At 42.3% G+C, this 15,960-nt stretch overlaps 1 protein-coding gene across 5 annotated transcripts in view; it reads left to right on the forward strand.

The window, feature by feature from the left end:
• dgkh (diacylglycerol kinase, eta) overlaps positions 1–14,789 on the forward strand; it is a gene marked incomplete at its 5' end in the record, with an annotated part of 51,662 nt that extends 36,873 nt beyond the window's left edge. For 3 of the 5 annotated variants that reach the window (XM_079277535.1, XM_079277533.1, XM_079277537.1), the window contains 14 exons: positions 912–1,046; positions 1,235–1,352; positions 1,511–1,621; positions 1,947–2,043; positions 2,951–3,058; positions 5,567–5,680; positions 5,776–5,910; positions 6,048–6,208; positions 6,294–6,399; positions 7,210–7,302; positions 7,381–7,500; positions 7,703–7,808; positions 9,058–9,188; positions 10,784–14,789. In XM_079277535.1, coding sequence (XP_079133661.1) covers positions 912–1,046; positions 1,235–1,352; positions 1,511–1,621; positions 1,947–2,043; positions 2,951–3,058; positions 5,567–5,680; positions 5,776–5,910; positions 6,048–6,208; positions 6,294–6,399; positions 7,210–7,302; positions 7,381–7,500; positions 7,703–7,808; positions 9,058–9,188; positions 10,784–10,870 — 1,622 coding nt within the window. In that variant the 3' untranslated portion in view covers positions 10,871–14,789. Of the gene's footprint in view, positions 1–911; positions 1,047–1,234; positions 1,353–1,510; positions 1,622–1,946; positions 2,044–2,950; positions 3,059–5,566; positions 5,681–5,775; positions 5,911–6,047; positions 6,209–6,293; positions 6,400–7,209; positions 7,303–7,380; positions 7,501–7,702; positions 7,809–9,057; positions 9,419–10,783 lie in introns of those variants that run through there. The other 2 variants (XM_079277536.1, XM_079277534.1) reach the window with 2 other exon arrangements.
• Positions 14,790–15,960: the final 1,171 nt, after the last annotated feature.

The raw sequence follows: 15,960 nt of genomic DNA on the forward strand, positions 1-15,960 counted from the left end.
TCCTCTTATCGCCTCCTTGCTCCTTCCTGACCTGGACATAAATCAAAAAAACCAATCAGTGCGAGCAGAAGGGATCGTTAAACCCGTGTTTTGGTAAACTCTTAGCCTCCCAGTCGGCCCGATCTTGCATGTATTTGTTGCCCCATGGAGGATTCACGTGGGGTCGGCATGAGCAGTGATGATGCTATGTGGCAAACACGCGATGTTCAGAGGCTGTCATCGTGCATTCACATGGACAAACAGCTGAAAGCTAAAAAGAAGAGAGGCAACGTGAGGCTTTTTCCGGTGTGACACGACCTAACTAAGCACGCACATCTCTAAATGTTTTACAGATTTCTTTCCCAATTTAACTTGCATGTCGCACTTGAAGTACATATTTGTGTGTATATGTATGCACATATACATATGTACCGGTATACACACAGCTGTATATCTTCCTTAAATAAATAAAGAATAAAATGTAATTTTTTATTTTTTACTTCTTATTAGTGGCTGACAAATCAAGCTTTTATTAATTCCCTGCTTTTATTCTGAAGGCTAGAATAAAATCCTATTATTCCTGGTGGAATATGCCTACACTAATAAACAGTATGTATACTGTTAAGAATATGAATACAATGTTTTAATATCAATTGACCATTGAGTATCAACCTAATTATAAGGATTTTATATGACAATATTGTCAAAGACGGCTTTTACTCTTTCAAATATTAGTTTGTTTTCCTCCCAATATGGCAGCCGTACCCACTCACAGCAGCTGTGGCGAGTTGTGTTATGCCCCCTGGTGGGATGCGAGGGTGGCATCACATTAAACAGTGAGGTCATTGTGTACCCTCTATTGTGTTCTGCCCTAAGGAACCACGAAGAAAGAAGCAAGAATGACAGGAATTCTTTCTCTCTTGTCTCTCCAGCTGTTAAGAGTCCCTGTTCTCCCACGGAGAGGAGAGTGAGCCGCAGCACGCAGTCCTACAGCTCCTTCACCATCACCCCCTTCACCACCAGCAAGGAGAACCTCCCCGTACTCAACACTCGCATCATCTGCCCCGGTAAACGCACCGCTTTCTGTTTCATTTCCTTCTAATGACACAGAAACCTTAACGAAACACACAAGGACAGGGTCACTTGGATATTTCAGCTCAGCCTCGTGTGTGTGTGTGTGTGTGTGTGTGTGTGTGTGTGTGTGTGTGTGTGTGTGTGTGTGTGTGTGTGTGTGTGTGTGTGTGTGTGTGTGCAGGCTTGCGGGCAGGTCTGGCTGCCTCCATCGCTGGCAGCTCCATCATCAGCAAGATGCTGCTGGCTAACATCGACCCCTTTGGTGCCACGCCGTTCATCGACCCCGACCTCGACTCTCTGTAAGTTCCTCGTTGCGCGTCTCCTCCCGTCTTCGCCACTGTTTGGATTTCTGTCCTTCTCTCTCTGACCGTTCGCGTGTAGATCTACACCCACCTCCGTGTGTCACTTTGTCCTTGATATATTTGTATATATGTTTGTCTGCTTGTGTGGCTGTCAGAGAGGGCTACATGGAGAAGTGCGTGATGAACAACTACTTCGGCATCGGCCTGGACGCCAAGATCTCCCTGGAGTTCAACAACAAGCGAGAGGAGCACCCAGAGAAATGCAGGTGAGACACATTTCTGTTACCAGGCATCTCTCAGCCAATCCCATCAATTAATCATGAAAGCTGCTTCATTGCCTACATCTATATTTAGAAAGCTTTACTCATGATTGTATTCCTCCTCATATACTACATTCATTGTGATTACTCAAGATGATATTTCTTGTTTTCTTGTGTTCTGACTCTTAAAGAAGGACGTATCCTTTTATTAAGTGAGAAACCTTCTTGTATCTGGGTAGTTTATAACTGCACTCCTTCCCTCTGTCCGCTGTAAAACCCTTTTGTTTTTCACCTCACCGTAAATCTCCCTCTCTGCTTCCCTCCCACACAGGAGTCGTACCAAGAACATGATGTGGTACGGCGTTTTGGGCACAAAGGAGCTTCTGCAGAGAACATACAAGAATCTGGAGCAGAAGGTCCAGCTAGAGGTGAGAAGGGGAGGAACAGCGGAGAGCGCTTTACTTCGAAAGAGTCTGAAAAAGTCGAGCAGCATGTTCAAAGACAGACGTCATCCTGCACGCTTTACGATAAAACCTAAGTGTGAAAAAACAAAGAACATCTACTTGACACCTGTAGTCCCAGGCAGCTGAAGGCACCAATCTGCAAACAGTGGGGAGTGATTTAGATGAAGATGTTACAGATGTAAGGGGAAGCATGATTCCGCAACTGCACAGTTTATTTCTCCCCTCAAATTTATTCAGAGGCTGATTTGGAGTGTTCAGGAGAAACAACGTCTGCAGAACAGCTGCCTGCTGACACGCTTCTCCAGTCTGAAGGTTTACAAAGAATAAAAACACTTACAGCCTCGAATGTTGTGTGCTTATCGGGTCGGGTGCAGGAGAGTCATGAAGTGATGTCCTCCCATATGGCAACCTGTCTGGACAATTGGGTATTTAGGATTAGTATCAGGTTTAATACCTGTCTTAAATGCCCATGTATACTACATCATTTGTATTATGTCCAACGAGAAATGGTCTTTTTTTTATGGATTTATGGCTCTTTGCTTTTGCTGTGAAATTGGACTTCAAGTGAAATAAAGGTTCTGATTGCGTAACAAAAGCTAACTTTTTTTACTCCGAATTTATGGAAATGGTGGCGTGTTCTGTATACTCTTAGATAAAAACAATACACCGTCTTGTTTAGAGTATTGCAATACATCACGGCACATGACCCCTGTGTCATGATATTGTGTTGCCATATTCTTGCCAACGCACAGCCCTATTAGATTTGATGTTCATGAAAGCTACGGATTTCTGCAATAGACACATACAGCACGTACAGCTTCCCTGCTCCCTTCACTTACTGGTCCGCTCGGTTGTTATTTGTCTCTCCCAGTGTGACGGCCAGTACATCCCCCTGCCCAGCCTTCAGGGGATCGCAGTGTTAAACATTCCTAGCTACGCAGGCGGGACCAACTTCTGGGGCGGCACCAAGGAGGATGACGTGAGTACACCTACAGTACACAAGAGGAACTCTCTGTAATGTTCCAATCTGGCTGGAAGCCCTTGGTAGGCGACTGAGATCACCTTTAGAGAGGAAAGGGGGAGTGGTTTTGTTTTTGTTTTTTTCCTCCTCGAGCCAATGTCAGCAGTTGGCCGGACCGCTGGATCAACGCTGCACCTCTCACTGTGTCCCTCTCGTTTTCTCTGTTGTTAAACATGGAAAGACTGCCTGGATCCTGGTGTAGCATGACCCCGATAGCCTGGAGGTGCAGGGGGAGGGATGGTTAGAGAGATATTTGTGCTTGTTTGTTTAAGGCCCAGAGTACAAGGGCTGCTGAGGGATTAGAGTCAGTTTGCACGCACACACACACACACACACACACACACACCCCTTAGTGAGCCCCTGCAGAGTTTACCCTTGGACACACATACAGTCTGAGCATTTGGTGTTATGTAACTGTTTCGTTGGAGCGGTGGAAACAGGGAGAGGACATTTAGTTATTGCACACACAGACACACTAACACATTACAATTTAAGTTTTTATCTTAGTCTCCAAATAGATCGATTTGTTTTGTGGCTCAATCGTACATTTTGACACGTTGCGGCTGACCTGTAGCTTCACTGTAAAACAAAGAGTGAGTTTACAGGAAAATAGAGTTAGAATGCTCATAATTGGTACCAAACACTGATGATGAACAGAGAGATGTCACCTATCCAGCAAAAGAAATGGTTTCTCCTCATTGCGTTGACCTTTTCACGGGCAGTTTGCAGGCAGAGATCGATACCAGACTCTCCTTTCACAAACAATTCATGTCTCGTTCAGGCCGCAGCGAAACGGAGCTGACAAGGAAAACTTTCTCCTTTGAGGCAATATATAGGCAATCATATCGTTTTAATACATTTAATGAATTATAATCACTGTTAAAATGTTATTATAAGTTAATCCAAGTGGTCATTGTATGCTTTAAGTCAGGGGTCAGCAACCTTTACTGGCCAAAGAGCCATTTTGCTCTATTTTCCACCAAATACAATGTGTCTGGAGCCGCAAAAGCTATTCGATATCACAGCTTATATACGTTTTATATATCGTTATATTATATATACAAAAACTATAGTTTGTTGTATTTATGAAATAATAGAACAAGAATAAAGACAATTATTGACATTTTATTGCTATTTTAACTTTCATGAAGAGGAGAAAAAAAATACACTGGCATGTGTAGGTCTACACTGAGGTCACAGAACTAAACACAGAACTATGCAGGCCTCGAGTCCTCCCCATAGTTCTGGGAAATAACTTAGAATTAAATATAACATATAGCTGCAGAAGTGAATCAAACACAGAACAAGTCAAGTCTATTTGGGTCCTCTCCCCATGTTTGTGGAAAAAATATTAAATGAAAAGTAGCTTACTTTGAAATAAATACAACATATAGCTGCAGCCTAATATCTTAAAATGAGTGAAGATGAAAAATAGGCAGTTTGTATTTAAGTAAGACTAAAGTCCATTTCAGTGCGATGTCATCCTCTTCTTTCCTCAGACACGTACAGCCATCAACCGTCGCGCCTGAACATAAAAACACAACGACATCAGTTCAGGATCTAAAATAAATATCTTTCTCCAAGATAATAGCCTATTAAATGATAGTGTTCTCACCTGTTTAATGTGGCTTTTGTTTCTGAACGTCGCTGCAGAGTTTCTCTATGTCAGGGCTGTAAGATGTGACTTGAGCGATATTTAGCGCATCTCCAGCTTGATCTTTTTCAGCACATGCTGTGTGTTGGGTCTGAAAGTGTCTTTCAACATTCGATTTTTTGTTGTTTGCAAATTTCTCGCCACATATTAAGCATACAGGTAGGCCAGCGTTGTTGGCAGTGAACGCAAATAAATACGTCCACGCAGAATTAAATTCTCTATTTTCTTCCAGGAGTTTTCTTTTTTTGGATTTATCCATTGATAACCTTACCGAGTCTGCAATCACGACGAGCCACCTGCAGGGGAAGCTTGACGGCGACGTAATAGGATGTGACGCACATTTTAGTTGACTAAATATTAAAAGGTTTTTTATTTTCCGTGACACAGTATCACCTCAAACTCCAAGATATGAGGTGTTCCCTTTGAAAGATTGTCCACTGACAAAAAACATTCAAATAAATTTAATATTTATTTATTTATTTATTTTGCACAAAGACTCAGGGAGCCGCAACAGAGGGGCTCGCGCGGGTTGCCGACCCCTGCTTTAAGTAAAGTGTAAAAAATAATTAAATGTATGCCAGATCAACAAATAAAATGTAAAACTGAAAGCAAACCATGACCACTTAAAGTAAGTTATAATCACATATTATGCATTATTATACATATATTATTATGCTGTTTTCATGTGCATCGTCAGTAAGAACAGAAGGATTTGGGACTCAGTGCCACAGACAGGGCAGGGAAGTCGAGAGGTGTTGAGAAATGGATGAACGCATTGTTTGGTTCCTGAATGTCACCGTTGTGCCGTGCAGATCTTCTGTGCCCCGTCGTTTGACGATAAGATCCTGGAAGTTGTGGCTGTGTTTGGGAGCATGCAGATGGCTGTGTCCAGAGTCATCAAGCTGCAACACCACCGCATCGCACAGGTGAGAACGCACATAAAACACAACAATATGAAAAGAAAAATGCACACGCTTATAGGAATATGTTCATGTCATGTGTGCCTTTCTGCCCCAATCAGTGTCGAACGGTGAAGATTACTATCCTGGGTGACGAGGGAGTTCCCATTCAGGTGGACGGTGAGGCCTGGATCCAGCCGCCCGGAGTCATCAAGATCCAGCACAAGAACAGAGCTCAGATGCTCACCAGAGACCGGGTGAGCCGGGAGGGAGGGGAAGCGGAGGTGGCCTCTGGAATGTTTGGAATAAAATGAGTGAGGAGGCTGGGTTTTGAGTGAATCGTTCCTGGTAGAAGGACAAGATATGCACTCATCCTTTGATTTCCCCCTCGTAGGCGTTTGAGAATACCCTGAAGTCATGGGAGGACAAGTTGAAGTATGACAAGCCTCCTTTGCGGCCTCACCTCTACCCACAACAGTCTGTGGATCTGGCGACAGAGGAGGAGGCCGCCATGGTGCAGCTGTGCGCCCGAGCTGCAGAGGAGCTCATCACAAGGTAAAAGATCAGGTCTCACTCTCGAAGGCCACACAGGCTTTACATATACACATGTTAAATCATCATTTGACATGTCTGATCCCAGGATATGCGAGGCTGCAAAGACCAATGGGTTTTTAGAGCAGGAGCTGGCTCATGCTGTTAATGCCTCGTCTCACGCCATCAACAAAACACACCCCAAGTTCCCGGAGGTAAGCGATCGACACGAACCACACAGCATGTCGTGTTTTCCTTCCTACGTTGAGCCTTGGGATGTTGCTGTGTGTGAGCTGCATTTTAGGGTTGAAGTCAAGTTTAAATCCACGTTTTCATGAACCTGTGGATGCTGTGTCCACGGGAGCTGCAGTTTTTTGTTTAAACACAATTTAGATTGAAGTATTTCAAAACATTGATATTTTTCTCTGTGTATGTTGTTACGGATTAATCCTTTTAGAACGTGTCACACTTCCCTCACTTTTTAAAGACATTCCTTGATGACCTGACAAACTAAAAAGGCCAATTCATAGCACCAGGCGACAACCTCCAGTTCTGAAGAGTGAAGCCGATGCGGAAGTGCCTTAAATTTGCATTCTCTGTAATGACCATCAGGGGGCGACTCCTCTGGTTGTATAGAAGTCTATGAGAAGATGACGCCACTTCTCTCTTGATTTATTCCCTCAGTAAACATTGTAAACATGAGTTTATGGTCTCAATCTCTAGTTTCACGTCTTCTTCAATACAGCATGATGTTCATTTAGTAAATGATGGTCCACTTAGAGTTGTACTTAGCTCCACCCTTTCGTGACTTCTGGTTAAATATACCAAGATGGCGACAGGCAAAACGCCGAACTCAAGCCTTTAAAGCCGTAGTCCCCAAACCAATGGGACTCACGGTGACCACGTCCACTTCCTGTTTACATGCTATGAGTATGACTGCACTAGTTTTGTACTGAAGCTATTCAAATGCTCACAATGAGAAATGTGTGACATGACACTAAATAACGGTCGTATCCCGTTTCCAGAGTCTGACCAGAAACACGGCTATAGAGGTGGCCAGCACTGTCAAGGCTCTGTACAACGAGACAGAGTCCCTGCTGTTGGGCCGAGTCTCTCTGGTGAGTAATCGTGGGGACTTTATCCTTACATGAATGACTTTCTTTCACTTTTACCACACATTATTTAACCCCTTGCAGCAACTGGACCAGCCAGAGGAGGATCAGCTGTCCAGTGCTCTGCAGAGTGTGGAGCTGGAACTGGGCAAACTGGGAGAGATCCCCTGGCTCTACCACATACTGCAGCCCAATGATGAGGAGGTGAGCAGCCTCACACACACACACACACACACACACATGAAGACGTGTATAACATTGCCACCATTGTGTTTTACTCCCGCGCATCATCACTGAAAGCATGTATACGCATATACTGTATGTCTTCGGTGTAACATGGCTCCACGTAACGGGAGATCTGAGTAGCTAAATGAAAGGCTATAGGTTGACTGTGCTTATGTACCAGGACCACTCTCTGGGTTACGGCAAGAGGAACAATCGCAGCAGCATGTTTCGCATAGTGCCCAAGTTCAAGAAGGAGAAGGCCGCCAAGAAGACAAGCCCTCAGTCAGGTAGGGCTGTGCACACTTTTCCCTCACTAGCGAACGGACTGGACAGACAGACTGCTTAAAGGACAGGGAGTCAGTCAGAGTCGGCCTCGGCTGCCACGGGGATCTCTGTTTGAGAGGTTTAGGTGTAAAGTGTAGAGTGGATGTTTTCCTGTGTCCCTCCGCGTAGAAGCTGCAGAAATCATTTCACACTTTAATTCAATACTTCCACGACTGGAAAGCACTTATCTAGAAGTGCTGCCATCTCGTGCTAGTTCATTAGCACTTTATGGCTGCTGTGTTTAAACTCACACACACTCAACAAACTTGGTTCTTCCACCGATCGTCATGGCACAGTCCACGCATAAAGGCCTTGCCTCATTATCATCCACCGGTAGAAACAAGAAGAATGGGTGTGTGTTTGAGGTGTTGTGTCCCACAGTCTGACCTCCAGCCATCAACTCGCACCACCTCCTCCCCTCCATTCATGCTCTCATCTCGCCGTCTACATGGCGTCAGAAGGCGCAGAGTCAGGAGAAGAACAAGGCTGCAACAAGGGAAGGCCTGCAGGCATCCAATATTACATTTGAACATGAAACAGCCAGGAATCAGCTCTTTTGTTGTTGCACATTAAAGTGAATATCTGATTTCTAGATGACCAAATGGAACTCGATGTTGCTGCGCACTAAGTGGGTAGATATTCATATACATAATAGGACCAGTAAGAATACGTCAACAGACAGACGGGGGTAGAGTGGAAGCCCTTTCCTCTCATCGCAGGCTGGTTCTTGATCAGTTGGGCTGTCTTTCCTGCAGACCGCCTCCCTTTACTTCCTACTTCTCCCTTTACTTTTCTGTGTGTTCTGATATTGGTCGATGATATGCATGCCCCCCCCCCTCCTCCAGTCTTCCTGGAACGACATCGGCCACCGCCTTGTTCTGACCAACCTTTGGCCTTTGTCAAACTCCTCCGCCAGCTGCCGCCACTGCTCTCCCTCTTCCCTTCCTCTCTGGTGCTCTCCCTCCATCTTTATTCCATCTTCCCGTCAGTGATTCACCACAAATGTGTGCCCATGTGTGAGGGTCATGTGTGCAATGACATATTCCTGAGAGTACACGAATGGGACGAGCGGTTGAGTGAAGTGTGAGAGTGAGAGCTTTTGGTGTGTGTGTGTGTGTGTGTGTGTGTGTGTGTGCATACCTGTGAGGCGCCCTGAGCCCCTCTCTGCTCTGCCCCGTGTGCGTGTTTGTGTGTGTCGGTGTGTGTGTGTAGTGGAGAGATGGGGCACAGAGGAGGTGGGCGTCTGGCTGGAACAGCTGAGTCTGGGGGAGTACAGAGACACCTTCATCCGACACGACATCAGAGGCTCGGAGCTGCTGCACCTGGAGAGGAGGGACCTGAAGGTACACACACACACACACACACACACCTCAATCCCTCGGTGAATCTGTGTGAACCCTCTCGTCCAAACCCACAATCAACTCTTTCTCTCTTGTCTACTGGATTTCTTATGCTCTTTAACCTGTTAGATGTCTCCCTGTTTTGCCACCTCTCGTGCTGCTCTGCATTGCTCTGCTTGGCTTCTATACTGTCTGGTCGTTGCTTTGTGAAAGAGACTCGCCGTAACCCACTAACACCGTGTGTCTCCTGAAGAGGGGAAGCCGACAGGGCTGGGCTGGGGGTGGATGGATCAAAGCGGGCGGGTTGTCGAGGGGCAAGAAAGAGTCCCGAGAGGAGAATGAAATTAGGTTTTTTTTACACGAACATACAAACGCGCACCGTTCACACATTCACACACTTGGATTTGTTCTGATCCACTGGACGCTTTGCGTGATGCCTTCCTACTCGATGCGTAGGTGTGTATCACCGTTGACGTGGAAACGATGTTGCACATACAAAAAGGACAATTGAGAGAAAAAAAAATGAGCGGAGTCATCAGTTCTTCTGCTGAAGAGCAGAAGTGAAACACAAGCTCCCTTTCATCGGTGAGGACGTACATTCAGATTACATTGCCAGAGTGAAACCAACTGGATTATGACGCTGATCCCAACATCAATATTTGGGAGTTAAAAAAAATGACATCACAAAATTTTGACCAAATGATTAATTGATTAATCAAGAAAAGAACAGATTATTAAACAATGAAAATAACCTTCAGTTGAAGATCTAGACAAACGATATGAAGGTAAGTTGTAACTGACACTTCTGTTGAAAATAAGATTGACTAACTGAAGGAATACAGAATGATGCTTTTTAAACCAGCACACTAACGATGCTGAGGTTACCCGGAGAGCAGAGAGTGTGTGGTTGGTGATCCTGTTGAGTAATTTTGGTACGACGGTGCAGGTTAGTGTGCACGACTGGCACACTCACATAAACCTTGAAAAGAAAAAAAGAATTTCATGTTTTGAATGTGTTTGTTTCACAGCTGACCACGGAAAACAATACAGGGTCATTGTGTTTATGAGCGTGATGCCACTGTGTGTGATTCTCACAGCGCCTCTCATGAGCAGCAGCTCGCATGCTGGCCTCCCCTTTCAGATGGCAGGCTGTTGACTTGTTGTAGTTACAAAGCACAGGTGTTACATTAACAGTGGCTCTGTGCTATTCAAGTGTAGCAGCAAGTCATGACAAGTCCGTCATTTTAGTATTTGATAGTATTTGGTGGTAAACCAAAAAGCTGCAATCAAGTATTAATTGGAATCTTTGGCCTGATGACGGTGCGAGACAAATAAGTGATGTGATTCCAGAAGTTATTCGAATTTTGATGGTGACGTGAATGTGTCAACCAAATGTCCAGACATTTCACTCACAACCAAAGAGAAAAAGTCAGAGGATCACCAAAGCATCATGGGTATCTGGCAATCCATCGGTTGTTGACATAATTCAGTCTGAACCAAAGTGGTCGCCCCAAAGGCGGATATTTGGTTGCAATACTTGACTTACAGCAGAAATGCGTGTGTGGTTTCTTCATGTGCTGGCCTTCTTTTTTCCTCAGGATCTGGGGATATCGAAAGTGGGTCATATGAAGAGAATTCTCCAGGGAACTAAAGACCTGGCCAAGGCCTCTATGGTTGACCTCTAACCCGGGAGCAGACGCAGCCGGAGAGGGGAAACGAACATTCCCCTCTCGTCAGTGGAAGAGTTTTGGCAACACCGTAGGCAGCGGAGGTGAAGATAGGCATTCCAGGAGCGCTGGATTTGTATCCCTCTGCTGAGAAAGCCTTTGTGATGTTGTTAACATGATTACATTGATGTGTTCCTTTGTGCTTTGGTGCCAAAATGACAGTCGAGAAAGCGGATTGAAATGCAAAAGGACTTCATGGATCTTCACAAAATAAAACAACAACAACAACAAAAGCCATTTCTAAGTTAATAACCATTCATAGCGCACAATCAGGTATGCAACTATCCATACGGTTGACTTGTTGTTTGAGTTGTGATAACAAACAGCAAAACCAGGACTTCCATGAGCGTGGGTAAACGTGATGTTTGCTGGACGTCCCAGAGCTGCAGATGCACCAAAGCAGCCTCCGGCTTTCAGGAGCACTGCTGCAGATAAAGGTGCAACATCACAGTCTAGCTGGAAGGTGTGGTGTCTGAAAACAGTGGGATACTGTCGCATGCTATGCTTGCTCGTCTTTAGATATGTTTAATTGCATGATTAGTGTCTTGATTTCTTTTTTTCTGTGCAAAATAAGACTTGAACAAGTTTTACATGACTTAAGTATTACGATGCCATTTGTTACTACTGAAAGCATCCTTTTTTGGTCTAAATCCAACTCTCTTTGTTTTCTCGCTTTAATTTATTTTGTTTGCATGATAATGATGTGTCAAAGATTTGTGCCATATTTTCAGTCATTTAGTGTAAAATGTGCTTTATTGGTAGAAGTCATAAGAAGTTTGTTTTTTTCTTCTTTTTTTGATGAGGTTATGAATATTTGGAATTAATATTTGTAAGTTGACACGTTCTCTGTGGATGTGAAATCAGTACCAAAGTGAATGTCTAAGAAAACGTTGATGACTTTGTTCAGGTCGCACCTCTTAAATTGAATCGGCCAGTAGGTCGTAGTTCTTAGTTCCTTTTAAGGTCGGATGAGATTCCTGTTGATCTGAAGCACGTAAACTGTAGGGTTGCTGAGTTTTTTTAAGGAACACTTAAAAGGCACTTTCTACTTCTTGCGTCATGCAAGTGCAGATACTCATATCATTACATAGAAGTAACGGTTCACCTCAACTTTTTAAACTTTTGGCAATTTAACACAGTATTTACCACTAATGAGAATAGCAGTTAGATATGGGTTTTGAATATGTAATAGAGCAGTTGATCTGCAGCCTGCATAGCATCATTCAAGTGCAGCTTTCTTCTTTTGTTGTTTTCTTCAAATTACGAGTGAGACGTTGATAGAACACGACTTTTACTCGTTAGTTTCTTTTAAGACTGGTGGCATTACAGGGTATATTTCTATATGTGATGCTCAGTTTGTATATACATATATGCACTGTATATATACTGGTGTATGCAAACCATGTTTGTAAGTGTTGTAGTCTGATGCATTTGTAGATTGCTGACATGGCATGCGTTGTCAACAGCTTACACATTTGATTGTGTATATTACACCGTAACAATTGTGTATTGTTGATTTGTCCTAATCTCTTGTACATGATAATGCTGTTGTATTCTAATGATGGTGCAATATTTTATCTCTTGTTTTGATACTGTCTCTGCAGCTTTCTGACATGATGTTTATCAGGGGGGGGGGGGCAAAAGAAAGGCAGGCGTTGAAAGAGTTCTTTTCTACATGTACTCTTCCCCGAGGTTTGGGGATTAGATTTTGACAGTTAGGCCCCGTAGACAGAGTGCTTTTTCTTATGGACTCCAAATTTCTTCCAGCGGTTCACTACTTTGTAGTTTTGCTCCTCTGTGCTTCCAAGATGATCCACTAAAGTAGGACTGTGTCAGCGAATGAGTAGAATGGGCAGACATGACTGTTGTGTTTACACGTAATATGTATCACAAGGTATTTGTGTACATTGTGTGTGTGTGTGTGTGTGTGTGTGTGTGTGTGTGTGTGTGTGTGTGTCTACGACAACAGTGGCATATTGTACCTTTATCAGCAATTGTATACTTACTTTTGCCAACTAATTTTATCATGTCATTTTAACTCAGTCTAAACTAGCTTAAAACGTTTTTTTATTTTTTCTGAATATTGAGTGCTACATTTTAACATGTGCACACATTTCCATCAAAGTATCCTAAATAATAATAGAATGCGAGTGAGTCGGGGGCTGAATCTTCATGTGTTTTCTCGAGTATCCCACCAGAGGGCGACCTGTTACATCTCACCTCTCCACCGTCCCTCACGCGCATCTCAAACAGCGCAGCGTTGCTGTTGCTTATGCCGACAATCAGTTGTGCAGCTCACTGCGTTCAGTAAGCCGCAGCGTTGCTAATTGGCTTGCAGAAATCAATAAGCCTGTCAATCAAATTCCGATCCAGGATACATTTTCTTTCGGTAATACTTTATATTCACCATCATTAATAATGGGTACATTTGTTGTTTATCAAACTGTAGTTAATAGTTATTTTACTGTTAATAATGTTTACTAATTATTTGTTATAGTTCATTTAGTTGTATAGTTATTTTGTGTATTGAGAAATACTTGTATATTGTATCATAGCTGACAGGAGATGATAACAACAACATTCTGATTACATTAGTACACTACGTGTTGTTGCACACATTGTAACATTTTAGATACTGTATTCAGTATTTCTTAATGATTTACCAAATGATTTGTAAAACCTCTAAACATTACATAGATAGATGGACCAGAAACCAATTAATGAACATCAACAAAGTGTTAGCTATCTGTCTAAATATTGTTTATAGATGCTTTACAAATTATTTATTAACATTTAACAAAGTATTATAATCATCAGTCATCTAAATAAATGAAAAGGTTTTCAGAGAATATATAAAATGTTATGTGTGCAACAAAACACTTAATATATCATTATTAATAATTAGTCCACATTATTAATTACCATTTCATTGTTTGTCAATAGTAAAATAACAATTAACTAAAGAGTAAATAACGATCAATTTGCTATTTAATAATGATGGTTATTGTAGAGTGTGACCCTGTCTTTTTTCATTGAGTAGATCAGATTCATTGTTATCGATCTGATGACCGTTGGCCTTTTGCGAGCCAGAATCTCTGGATTTAGGTTGAGACCAAGTTGAAGCCTTTTCGTTAGTCCTGCTTTAAATGGAGCAGTATAGTACGACTGCTGTACGCTGCTTTGTTCCTGCAGTGCTCAGTACGTTTTTTAAATTTAATCTCCATCATTGCCAGTTACCAAACTGAATCCACTAATACCGTTGCAGTTCCTGAGCTGTGTCTGTCTGTGTTTCTGTTATCCGCGTGTCCAAAGTGTCTGCCGGGTTCTCTAAATCTCAAGTGTTTGGGCTCCAGGCGAGGGGATGCTTGACCTTTCCACACAAAGTGGAAGTAGCCACCTTTCTCCCTTGCTGTGTTTTCCAGTGGTCTGTAAATAATGCTGCAAACTGCCTGGTTTCCAAAAACTAACGAAACCCATGCAAGGATCTCTAAAATATGGGATAACATGATAGTCTCTGACGTGGTTTCCTGAAGCGATGGGAGAAAAGTGAGTTTCATTTGTTTACATTATGTTTACAATGGCACAGTTTTAATTTTTAAGAATATATATGTAGGTATAAACAATATTTGCATATTTATTGCCTAAGGTTAAATGACATGATGTGTGTTGTGTTTTCACATTTGGAATATAATGTTACAGTTGTCACCTGTATTACTATCTGGATGATTTTGGTAAAGTAGTTGACCATTTTCATGACTACTAAGTGACTGTTTTCTGTGCCTTTTTATGGTTAGAATGCATGGTTAACTATTTATTACAATTTGGAGTCACTGAGATGTGTATTTTTGTATTCTGAATAAATAAATGGTTGAGCTTTTGTTGTACATTTTTTAGGTGCCTTAAAACAGGCTACCTATTCATATCTCTCTTCTTCAATAAAACCAAATACATATGCAGTGTGTTTCCGCCTCCTGTTTCGATGTCGCTTCCAGTAAAAGAATCGGTGCTATAAAATGTGAAAAATCTTCAGGGGATAAAATGTGTTCCAGCTGACAGTTATACATAGATATTTAATCGCGCTTTTGCCCCCTCTCAAATGAAAAAAAATCTTCTGTTCAAAGTTTCCCTATTGTGTCATAAGATAAATATGCTCTGCAAACAAATTGCAGTTAGCATTTCAAAGTTTCAAAAACCAAGTGTTGAACAGCTACATTGTGATTGAAGACTGTGGGCCATCCGTGACATTTGAATTTCTTTTGGATCACCCACATCCTTAAGCATTTCTCTCCACATCCCCTCCTCTGCGTTTATCTTTACTCATAGTCTTGCAATGTCTTTTTTAAACCCGTAAAGTTTTCAGTAGCTCATTTTACTTCAAGTCAATGTTTTTTCTCACTGCATCTCTGGCAACATGTTCTTTTTTTTTTTTACTGTCTGATCCCTTCCACCTCTTTCACCAATTGTCAAAACCTCAACGTTTTTCCCCCTAGAAGCAAAAACCCAATTATGAAGGACATGGAATCTTTCCATATGTTGTGACTGTTGATGTGCCAACATATCAAAAGTTGACAGGACAATCACGTATTGCTCCTAATTGTTCTTCTAAGATGCATTATTAAGACATGGAAACATCTGTAATGGTAAGGAAATGAAAACATAACCCTTTTCACATTCAGGCTTAAGTTTTTTTTATTGCATTTCTTAGTTCCTGTAGGCAATAACAACAACAAAATAACATCCCTTTTTATCTGGTCACGCTGTTTTTGATGATTAGCCTTTACCAAATGGTCGGGATGTCAATAAATTCCTGGAAGCCACCGGATTAGTTTTTAAATATGCAGTGCCATTAACATGATCTCAAAATGTGGTCAATCAAATGGTGGAACCCATTAAATGGCCAATCTATACTGCTGCTTGGCAATATTGTTGGAAACTTCTCTCTTCTTTAAAATGGGCATTTAACGTTGTTTCCTTTCCATTCACCACAACCAATCAAAGAGCTTTAATTTCCTTGTACACATTTTAGATACAGTTTTCTTGTCAATTTC

This window comes from Melanostigma gelatinosum, assembly GCF_949748355.1.
Source record: "Melanostigma gelatinosum genome assembly, chromosome: 10".
Taxonomy (NCBI): domain Eukaryota; kingdom Metazoa; phylum Chordata; class Actinopteri; order Perciformes; family Zoarcidae; genus Melanostigma; species Melanostigma gelatinosum.